This window comes from Citrus clementina, unplaced genomic scaffold (genome assembly GCF_000493195.1).
Source record: "Citrus clementina cultivar Clemenules unplaced genomic scaffold, Citrus_clementina_v1.0 scaffold_2, whole genome shotgun sequence".
Taxonomy (NCBI): Eukaryota; Viridiplantae; Streptophyta; class Magnoliopsida; order Sapindales; family Rutaceae; genus Citrus; species Citrus x clementina.
Genome location: NW_006262688.1, coordinates 3,636,109 through 3,646,949, shown reverse-complemented (window position 1 = coordinate 3,646,949; position 10,841 = coordinate 3,636,109). Strand labels below are relative to the sequence as shown.

Genomic DNA, 10,841 nt, shown 5'->3' with positions numbered 1-10,841 from the left:
TTCTCTCAAAATTTCTTTTCTCAAATGACCAGTGAACAAATGTTTAAATTAAAAATGTGAGTGACAGTTAATTTAGTTTATAAAATATCGAGCTAAAGTAAGTGGTCTAAAATTCAAATTGAAAAAAATTTAATTACCAATCATACTATACATTAAAGAAAAATTTTCATCTAATGCTCGAACTTGAAATCAAAAATGTGAAAGAAAAACCATAATTGGAAATGTAGCAGCTATTACACTTAACAGCAAGATAAAGGATTGCCCCAATATAAACATTGCTCTTACAAGCTCTAATTAACAAGTAGCTAAAAGTAAATCCCCCACCTCCTTTAATCATTCACTGAAGGCTATTCCAATTAGTTACCTCTTGGGTTAGTTTCCTTTCCTTTACCCCCACCTCACACATCTACACTCAAAAGATAAATTAAAAAAGGAAAATAAAAAATAAAAAGTACAAGAAACAAATTTGTTTCCATATGCATGGAAAGATCTGTCAGCTTGTCCCCCCATCCTATCTCAGTTGTTGAGTCTTGAAAATAATTTGCTTATCCACAGACTCTAGAATATTTCTAATGTCACCAACTGAACGATCATCTTCATCTTCAATGGCGATATTTAAATCTAGTGACAAGTTACAGTCATCATCCTTTTCTTCAGTTTTTGGCCTTTTATTTTGATGAGAACAAGCACTAGGCACTGAATCTAAACTATCACAACTGAAAATAATAATGGAATCCTTAAGAGGAACAATTTCACCATCAGCAAGAGCTATGCAGCCATTTTCAATCGCTTGCTTTAAACCTTTTTGACAATAGCAGGAATCAACTTTATGATCATCTAAATCCTCCATGAAGAACACACGATGCGGATTCTCATTCAATGCCAACCCAAGTCTTTCAATATAAGAGCAACAACCCAATTCAACATCTCTTGATCTTTTCTTTGTTCTACAATCATCTTGCCTTGATTGAGACGAAGATAAGTTGGTAAAATTGTTACTGTGAGAGCCAAACACAACTTTAGCTATCTCCCTTGCAATCTTTTCTTTGCCATGATTATGATCATCAGCTCCTAAGAACAGCAGCCAGGTCTGCTCTTTTTTAGACCTGCACTCGAGGATCGTTCTTGCGATTTCTGGCATTATCTCTTTCTGCCATGGTACTACTGCTTTCCTTTCTAATGCATCGGATAGAACCTTCAAGTTCTCATCTGTAAACTTGTTGAAACTGTTGAGGCAATCGGAGTCTTCTTCTGCTGCCTCGCTCGAAGAAGCTGAATTTGGGCTGGAGTTAGGGTTTGATAAAAGGTCTGGTTTAGGGTGATGGTTGCTTCTCAAGCTGCTTTCATAGCCTTCACATACCCAAAATTGGTGTTCTTTTGGCAACAGCTGTTTGCACTCCTGTGAAGACACTGAAATGGAGGATGGTGATGATGAAGAAAAATGAGTCTGTTTGTTCCCAAATGAGTTCCATTTCTCGCAAAGATCCTGTGGAAGATAATTGGGGCTTGAACATTAGATATCAATATAAGCTAAGTTGGCTGAAAAGAAAATGCTAACTAGACAGAACTCTAACAGAAACAGTGATAAATCAGTGACGTTGAGTTAAAACTATTAATTATCACTGTTTTTATCAGCTTTCGGTCAAATTTTCTGTCTGAATATCAATGTTCTAGCTGAATTTTTTTTTTTTTTTGGCTATTACCTGATTATCATTAATCATGTTACTGTTTCTTCTGCTTTCTTCTTTGTACTGTTGGAGCCATGAAGGCAAAGTTGATTTAGCAACGGCCACTGCAGATTTTTTCTTATGAATGATGCTTGTTGCCATGCTTTGACCTTCTCTATTGAAATAATTAACTGAGACATTTGAGCTGCAATTTAGGTGATTAAGATGTTCAGCTCCACTCTCAAGCAGTGGCCAACTCATCAACCCATCTCTTTGTACCTTATTAGTCGTGATGAACTGATGAGTTGGTGGTGAATCACTGAAACGTAAAATTAATCAAATACCACAGTCAGATAAAAACATCTGTTGCTAGAATTCTTATGGCAAAATTTTTTCAAAAATCGAATTTACTTACCTGTCAATGTTTAGGCTGAGGCTCAAGCTTCCAACAGGAATAGTAAAAGGATGAAGTTTCCACATATTCTCCAAAGAAGGATGGCCTGCTTTACATCTCGTGTAAGTCTGAAAACTTGCTATGCCCATAATCCAAACTCTTTCACTTTCTCCAATTTCAAACACTAATCTTTTGATCTCCATGACGACGTACTCCTCAACACAATAGTTGTTATTATTTCTCTTTTGCTCATCACCACCATAATAATTAGCCCAAAACTCAGCAACCCATTTGAGATCACCTAAATACAAAACAATTCCTCTACCCATATAGCTTTTCACATGACACCTAAGCTCCACAAGCTTTTGTTCAACTTCTCCCTTCGATTGATTCCTAAAAGAAAAAAGTGGAAGGCTAATGAACTGTGCATACCTCAAATCTCCCGGAACTTGCCCTCTCTCAAACTGATCTATGATCCCTCTAATCACCCCCTCAATAGCAGCTAAATTCCCCCCAACAATTACAGTGTTCCTTTTCTTGTTAATCAAGGCATTCAAAACACTCATTACATCATCACTATCTCGCCCTAGAGATTTGTTGGTACTTTGAGAACAAATACCCAATGGAACATTTTCTTCCACCTTGATTTTAACTTGGCTACTAGAGAAACCAGCTTCCCTCATGACTCTGCTAACACTTGGGTCATCTAAAATGGAGATTACGAGTTGCTCCACTTCGATTTTCAATGCTAATACCGGCTGCTGCTGCTGCTGCTGCTGGTTTTCTATTGAACCGCGGCGCTGATGAGCCTGTGCACGCTTGAACGCGGCGACCAACGCGTTTGAAAGGGAAGGTCGAGGAGAGTGACGGTGAGGGCCTAGTAGTGGGCTTGTTATTGTGGAGGCGGGAAGACGATTCAGCGCCACGTTGAAGCAAAGCTCCAAGGCTTTCCATTGGAGAGGATGATGAGAATGAGAGTGATGAGTGCAGGCTCTTCGAAGAAGGCCAGTGGGGCAAGCAAGCATTGCAGTTGCTACATGAAGAGGTGTCACTTGGGCATGCCCTCGCCGTTTGGCAAGATTGACAGCTTGTTTCACTATGCTTGCAGCCTCAACTGTTAGAGCCTGAGGCACAGCACAAAGCCCTGCTCTCATTTTTCTTCTCTATTGCAATTACAATATTTTTTTTTGGAAGAATTTTCAAAAGAGATCCATTAATGGGATAGCAGCAAAGAGAAGTGACTAATTTCAGTACTGATGTGTGAAGTGTGAAGAGAATGAATGAAAGTTAGGATATATATTAAGGAAAAGAAGTGGGATTTGTTCTTTTCTTGTTAGTAAGGAGAAAAAAAAAAAGATGTTTCAATGTGAAAGTGATTTGCATGTGATATAAAGGTGTGCGGATAATTAAAAGTTGGTGTGACTATAAATTAAATATATTTCAAAAAGCACTTAGCAATTAGCATTAAGCACTTTAAACGGAATAATAATCACTTTTTATTATCTTTTTCTTTATGTTATATACAATCTTAAATGATAAAAAAGAGAAGAAATTAATGAACACAAAACAAGATGATGAAAGAGAGAAAAAAGAGAAGGTCTAAAAAAGGTAGAAAAAGAAAAAGTTCAAAAGAGAGAGCGGACTGCCGGTCTGTTTGAAGGGAATTGGGCACATTTTTTTAACTCCTTTTAATTTTTTTTTTTTTTTCTCTTTTCTCAAAGACGAGAAATTATGTCTTTGATGATTTGATTGTTAAAAAGAAAAAAAAAATCTTTAAAATTAATTAAAGAGTACGAATACTGTTGCATGAAATTTATGAAAAAAAAAAAAAAGGATGCATGCAACTCTCCATTGTCCCATAAAGTAGGCTTTGAAGCTTTCTTTATTTCAATTTTTTTTTAATTTTTCACTTTTTTCGTTTCCAATTTGGCTTATTTGATCACATTTTAATTTTTTTTCCACATAAATAGCAGATTTGATTGGCCATGCGATCATAGGTCTCAAACTTAAATTCATAGGGATTAATCATAATATCACGTTACATAGAGCCAATCAGTAAGAGTGCTAATAGGACATCATGTATAGAAATTAGATAGTTTATATATATATATATAGAGAGAGAGAGAGAGACAGATGATTTAATAATTTAGTAAAATTATTAAATCATGCGGTTTAATAATGTAATGACATGGTTTAATAGATTTCTTAATTTAAAACCCTCAATCAAATCAGTAATAATATATATATATATATTATCGTAATGTCAATTTAATTTCCCACCCATATGAGGGAGGTTGAAATCTCAAACTTCTTGTTTTTCAATATAAGAAACTTTACCATATCAATTAAATAGCATTTAGAGTTTAAAGTAACAAGTTCAGTGGTTACGAAAATCTTCCAACCAAACTAAGAAATTTAAACAAACTAGAGCATACTTAGCTGAAGCATTAGCAGCATGATTACAAACTCTTTACATAGGACGAACTTACTACAGAATAAGTTTCTAACTTATAAAATAATATTTTACATTATACAGTGACATGCCAATCAAGTAGAGCAACAAAATAGCATACTGATAATTAAATGTGTAACATTTTGTACGATATTCAACTAGTTTGATTGTTTAGGAAAAATATTATGTGCATCTTATAAACGTGATCACTTAATTTGCAAAAGATTCAAAATGTGTGAAGATAACTAATCGTGATTAATCAAGCTATAAAATCACTTTTATTGCTTGAATCTCGATGCGTGTTATACAATCTTCTCAGTGAATACTTGATTAATTTTTTTTAATGTTTTTTGGTGTTTACATTGCTAACGAAATACGAATATTACTTTACAGCAATCTATGCCAATCACATGTTGACAAAAACTCTTGAATAGCTCCACAAGACTATTAAATATTTTGAAAGGAGGGCTTGAAATTACATGTTTGTGGAAAAATAGATATAATTGTGTTTGGACAAACATCAAACATTGTTTCATTAGGATTGTTATGCATTTCTTTTTTAAAAAAAACATTTTTGAAATATTTCAATATGCATAGATAAAACTTTACCTTTTACTCTATTGATGCTAAAAAAATGATATAGTTATCCTAGAGAAGAGAGATTATGGAGTACATAAGAGGTACTACACATATGTATGCCATGTGTGTATTTGTTTCGAAAAATCACTATATAATTAGTATTTATATTTAATTAACTACATGCACATGTCAAACATATACATTAATTAGGTGTGGTATCTTTGATGTACTCTAAAATCTCTCTTTAGAGAGAATAATAACAATTACTTAGTGTTGATAGATTACGTTCATATAAATTAATTGGTGAGACACCGTCATTTGGAATACAAACTTTCATGATTACACTTGATGTGATGGTTATAATAATGTTGTTTTGTTGTGTTTTTCAGTAAACAACCCTTCAACTCTTAGATCTGGATTCTATGTATTTTATATTCGTAAAGTTAGAGGGTATAGATCAATCTTGAAACAAATCTATCTTGGTACTAGTTGGAAAGCCTAACTATGTTGGTGGAAATTATATCAAAAGAGCCAGGGATCCTTGCTCGAATAATGTGTATTGTGAATGGACGTTTTTACTTCCAATGTACAAATGTTTCTCCATGTTCTTCAATAAGATTTTATCGGTCAATCCAATACTTAAAAGAATCTTTGTATTTTGATCTTCGTAATGTGTGTTGTTGATATACTGCAAGTTGTTCAATTGTTGTTATTTGTTTAATGAAATGTTATGTTTTCTTTTTAAAAAAAATGATATTCTTATCTTAGAGAAGAGATTTTAGAGCGCAACAGAGGTATTACACTCAATTATTGTATATGTATGTTATATGTGCATTGTTTTGAAAAATCACCATATAATTGGTATTTATATTTAATTGACTACACATGCCATGCAAATGCATTAACTAGAAATAATACTTTTGATTTTAGAATTTCTTACTGTGGAGAATGATAACAAGTACTTAATACTGAATACAATATTTGAATGCAATTAATACTTAGATTACATTCATACAAATTAATTGGTGATACATCATCATTTGGAATTAGACTTTCATTATTACTCTTATATTATAAATATTGTCTTTTCATCTTAGTTTTAATAACGGTTAAATTATCAAAATTTTACTTCGGCTTAGAAGTTAAACCATTTTCTCACGAGGAAGAATGGCTAAATCTGAAAAAATGAGTTGGACTATTGGCACCCTGCCAAAATCCTTTTAAACCCCCCTTTTCAATAATACTAAATTAATGTAAAAATATCCTTAATTATCCTAAATAAAAGCTATTAATTTATGAATATTTCAATTTTCAATTTATTTTTTGCTCCTAAAATTATTTACCTCAACCTCCAACAATAAACAATTTTTATAAGTGATGAACTTCTTAATACAAATTAATGAATTAAAGTGAATATCTTTAAAATTATGGTGAAAAAGGCTTTAATATGAGCATAAAATAACAATCATATAATTTGTTAGATTGGAATTTGTTTGTAATCAATAGATGGTTTCAACTATTGAAGAAAAAAAATACAGAGAATTTAAGAAAAAAATGCCTTTGCGAGTTTGATGAGAGAGAAAATGAAAGAGTTTGAAGAGAGAGAAAATATACGCGAAATATAATTGAATATTTTTCTTTAATGCAATTATAATAGATGCTGGGTTTATAAACGATTTTGTTGGGGTGCCAATAGTCGAAGTCCTTAAAGGAAGGGACGAGCAGTTGGGCTCAGACCATTTAAATCGTTACGACCCAACACAGATTAGTTTATTTGGTTGTGACCCAACACTAGGTTTAGAACGCTTCAAGCCTAACCTCATCATCAATATCGAAGATATCCCAACTAGAGATGGCAGAAAAGCCCGCCCGGACCGGATCCGGACCGGACCCGGCACATGCGGTCCGGGTAAAATCCGGCCCGCATGCATGAAAAAGGCGGATCCGGGCATTGATTTTCAATGCCCGGCTGTTTCCGGGCACGGGTCCGGTCACAGCACCAAGAACCCGGAACCCGGACCCGTGCCCGCTTTTTTATTAAGTAAAAAAAAAAAAAGAAAAATATAAAATGAAAATTGCATTTTTTCTTTACCCAATTTCCCCCAAACCCAACCGGCCAACCAACCCTAAATCGCCAATTCGGGACAAGTCTCAGAAATCAGAATCGGCACCTCCTCCCTCCGTCTCTCCACCAATACTGGAATAGCCGAATGGGAATGAAACGGGGCGGATAAAGAAAATGACTAGCATGCGTCGACTCCCAAGTGTCGGCAAACAGCAGTCTGGCGGTGAGCTAAATTGATCGTCATAACTTAACGGAGATGACTGGAGCGAGCGAGTGATGCTTGCAGCATTTAGTTCATCTCTGGATCTTTGGTGTATAAAATTATTCTTTTCTTCTCATTTTTAGAAGTAATAAATCTTCACGGTTCACACAAATTTTATTTGCACAAAATATTTTCTGATGTTTCACAGGCACTACAAAGATGTATGAAAAAAGACCAAAGCCGAAACAAAACTACAAAACCGCTTCCCACAGACATCTGAACTCTCCCAGCCCAAGCATGGTTCAGCATGCACCAGAATGCTCCTCCAAGTGAAGATGAATTCATCAGGCTTATTTCAACAATTTTCCTGTTCGTATCAAATGATTCCAGCACAAATTCTTATCCCTCTCCATGCCACATGCTTTCCTTCCACAACAACAATATTAGCAGTGGAACTTGGAAGAGAGAATACCTTTTTAGCCCTTGTTCCATCCCAACACATGGTGCGTCGCAATCAATAACACATCCTACTATTATTGAACAGCCACACTACTGTCCTTTGTGCGAGGAGGCCTCCATTTTTTATTAAAGAAATCCCTTTCAACTACATTTGGAGACTTTTGCTAATCGTCCAGTGTCTTCAGCCTTTCATCAATAATTTCCAGCAGCTCTTGCAAGCCAACTCCCGTCCTGGCAGATATTTTGACATCTGGGGCATGCTGGTCTTGAGATTGGAAATCTTTTTCCATCACACAGACATCTTTAGTAGACTCAGGTTGTTGGTCCTCCGCAGCCTTCCAGAACTCTTCTTCAACGTTGTCTTGTTCATCTCCCGATAGTAACCAGCCATGAGAGTAGTCATTGTGGTTTTTATTCATGCTCTCTCCAAGATCCTCAGACACAAAGCCATCATTGTTTTCAGCATCATCACCACCATAATTATCAATGCATTCTACATCTACTTGCAAGTTGGGTTTGCAAGTGGGAAAAAGGCTTTTAATGAATCCTCATTTCAATATCTTTAATCAGTGAATTTCGAAGCTATATGTAATATGTGCGTTTCTGATTTTGTCCCATATATTATGACCACTCAAATTCATCAGTTATCACCACTCAAATCCGGGTAGAGAAAACCCGGAAAAAACCCGTGCCCGGATAGTGCCGGGCATGTGCCCGGCCCGCATAGAAAAATTCCGGGCACGGTGCGGGTCCGGGTAGCTACATTTGATATCCGGGTCGGTCCCGGGCAGCTCCAAACCCGGACCCGACCCGGACTTTTGCCATCTCTAATCCCAACAAGAGAAGAGTATTAATTTGCTTTATAAAGCTTAGATTTTTAGCTAAGCAGGTTCTTCTCCAAGAAGGTTTAAATATTTTGAAAATAGAGTTTGAAATGAAATGTGTAGGAGAATGCTAAATATTGTCTTGAGCAGTCATGAAGCTAGTAATATAATCAGGGATGGGTCGAATTTTTTTTTCTAATTAAATTTTTTTTATTGTACAAGAGAATTTGTTAATAAGAATTTAAAAATACACCATATAAGGACATAATAAATGTTTCTCAAAATATTTGTCAATTGCTCTTTGATTTCAATTTTAAAAGCTTAAACTCTGAGAAGCAAACATGAAAAGACAAGAGTTTGAAGTTAAAAGAAAATAAACACTGACAAAAATTTAACGATTATTGCGGCATAACTAATCAATATAAAATTCTTATATAGATTCCAATAAAGATCATTTTTGTAAGTAATGAATAAAATTTGAGATAGCTTCGCCACTATTCTTGAGGCGCAGACTAAATATTGTTTCACTAGTATTTATCTATTTATTTTGGGATAAAAATTGAAACATTTTAAATACGTGCGAGAAATGTCTACCTAATAAGTACTCCAACTAGTGCTTACTCTCTTGCTCCAAGAAAAAAAAAATGTACTTCATTTTGGAGAGGATAATAATAACAGTCACTTATTTCTTAGTACAACATCTGAATGCCACTTAGATTACCCATGCACATAAATTCATTAAGGACATATCATTTAAGATACAAGTTTTTTTTATCTCAATTTGGTAAGTATATCAAGCCTTGTACTTATTTTATTTTTTATTATTTTAGTCTTAACAAGGCCTAAAAGATCAAAATTAAATGGGCTTAGAAGCCCAAACATAAATGAGAATGGCTCAACTCAATTAATCTGAATAGGAGCGGAACAATTACCGAAGAATCATTATAACTAGGGGTTGGTTTGGGTTGAATTTTAAGTTAACCCAAACCAAACCATAAAAATTTAGATCCAACCCAAACCAACCCAAATATTTTTAACCCAACCCAACCCAAACCAAACCATTTGGGTTTGATTTGGGTTTGGTTTGAATTTTATTATTAAAATAATTTTTATTTTAATAAAATTTAATTATATCAAAATTATAATAATTATTAATTGTTATTAATTATTAAATTGATATTAAAATATAAAAAAAATATAGTGGATAAAAATTATAAATTTTTCAATAACTTAATCCTTAAATTAAAGAATACTAGAAAATCAAAATAAAGTTTAATCACAAAATTATTATTTCTGAATAAATAAGAACGTACACTTTAATAATAAACTTTCACAAACATGACATTAACAATCTAATAATAAATTTTGCCACTTGTTATTTATTTAATTATGCAATATTTATTTTTATTTATCGTTTTGGTAGTTTTGCGTTATGTTGTCTACTTATATACTTAATTTTATTTACATTCTGATATTATATATCGTGTATGCTTTATGTTCTAATTTCATTATATGGTAAGCAAAGTTATTTTCATTTTCTAACTCCATAGAGTTGTAAATTGGCTCAAAATGATGCTATTGGTAATGGTGGCGATGTGATGTGTGTCTATTAGGGGTGTCAAAAAAGCCGCCCGAACCGGACCTGGCCAATTCGGTCCGGGCAAAACCCAGACCGCATGCACATAAAAACCAGACCCGGGTTTGAAATTCTCAAACCCGAACATTTCTGGGCCCGGGCCCGGGTCCGGGTTCAACACCAAAAACCCAAAACCCGGACCGGACTGGACCCAGTTTTTTAATAAATTTAAAAATATATATATAAATATATAATTATGAATTTATGATATGTTGGATGTTATTTAAATTTATTGTGTGATTATTGTGTTGTTGAATTTAATTTATTTATTTAATATATAGATTGAATGAGTTTAAGTTAGGAATTGGATGAATTTAGGTATTAGAAAGTAGATTGAAATAATTTTAATTTATCATTTGTGCAAAATTTGCATTGTTAGTGTGTTATATATTTGTATTTGACTATTTTCTTTTTTAAAGTTTGAGATTGAATGAGTTTATTTGATTATTTTCTTTTTTTAAATTTACATTGTTAGAGAAATGAAAGAAAAAATTGAAGAAAAAAAAATTGAAGTTATCACATGCGGGTTTAGAAAGCCCGGATCAAAACCCAGACCCGGAAAA

At 33.8% G+C, this 10,841-nt stretch overlaps 1 protein-coding gene across 1 annotated transcript; it reads right to left on the bottom strand.

Annotated features, from left to right (window-relative positions):
- Positions 1 to 233: 233 nt before the first annotated feature.
- On the bottom strand, positions 234 to 3,320 carry LOC18052256 (protein SMAX1-LIKE 3). The gene is made up of 3 exons (XM_006445708.2): positions 2,083 to 3,320; positions 1,704 to 1,986; positions 234 to 1,486 (listed from the first exon to the last, which is right to left on the bottom strand). The coding sequence occupies exons 1-3, from the start codon at positions 3,213 to 3,215 to the stop codon at positions 512 to 514; spliced, it is 2,391 nt and encodes a 796-aa protein (XP_006445771.1). The 5' UTR covers positions 3,216 to 3,320; the 3' UTR covers positions 234 to 511.
- Between the last annotated feature and the right edge of the window lie 7,521 nt (positions 3,321 to 10,841).

Excerpts from the sequence above, each read along its gene's own strand:
- LOC18052256 (XM_006445708.2), bottom strand. The coding sequence starts at position 3,215 with ATGAGAGCAGGGCTTTGTGCTGTGCCTCAGGCTCTAACAGTTGAGGCT. Across the intron at positions 1,987-2,082 it reads CTCAGCCTAAACATTGACAG|TGATTCACCACCAACTCATC; the intron begins GTAAGTAAATTC and ends TTTACGTTTCAG. Across the intron at positions 1,487-1,703 it reads ACATGATTAATGATAATCAG|GATCTTTGCGAGAAATGGAA; the intron begins GTAATAGCCAAA and ends TATCTTCCACAG.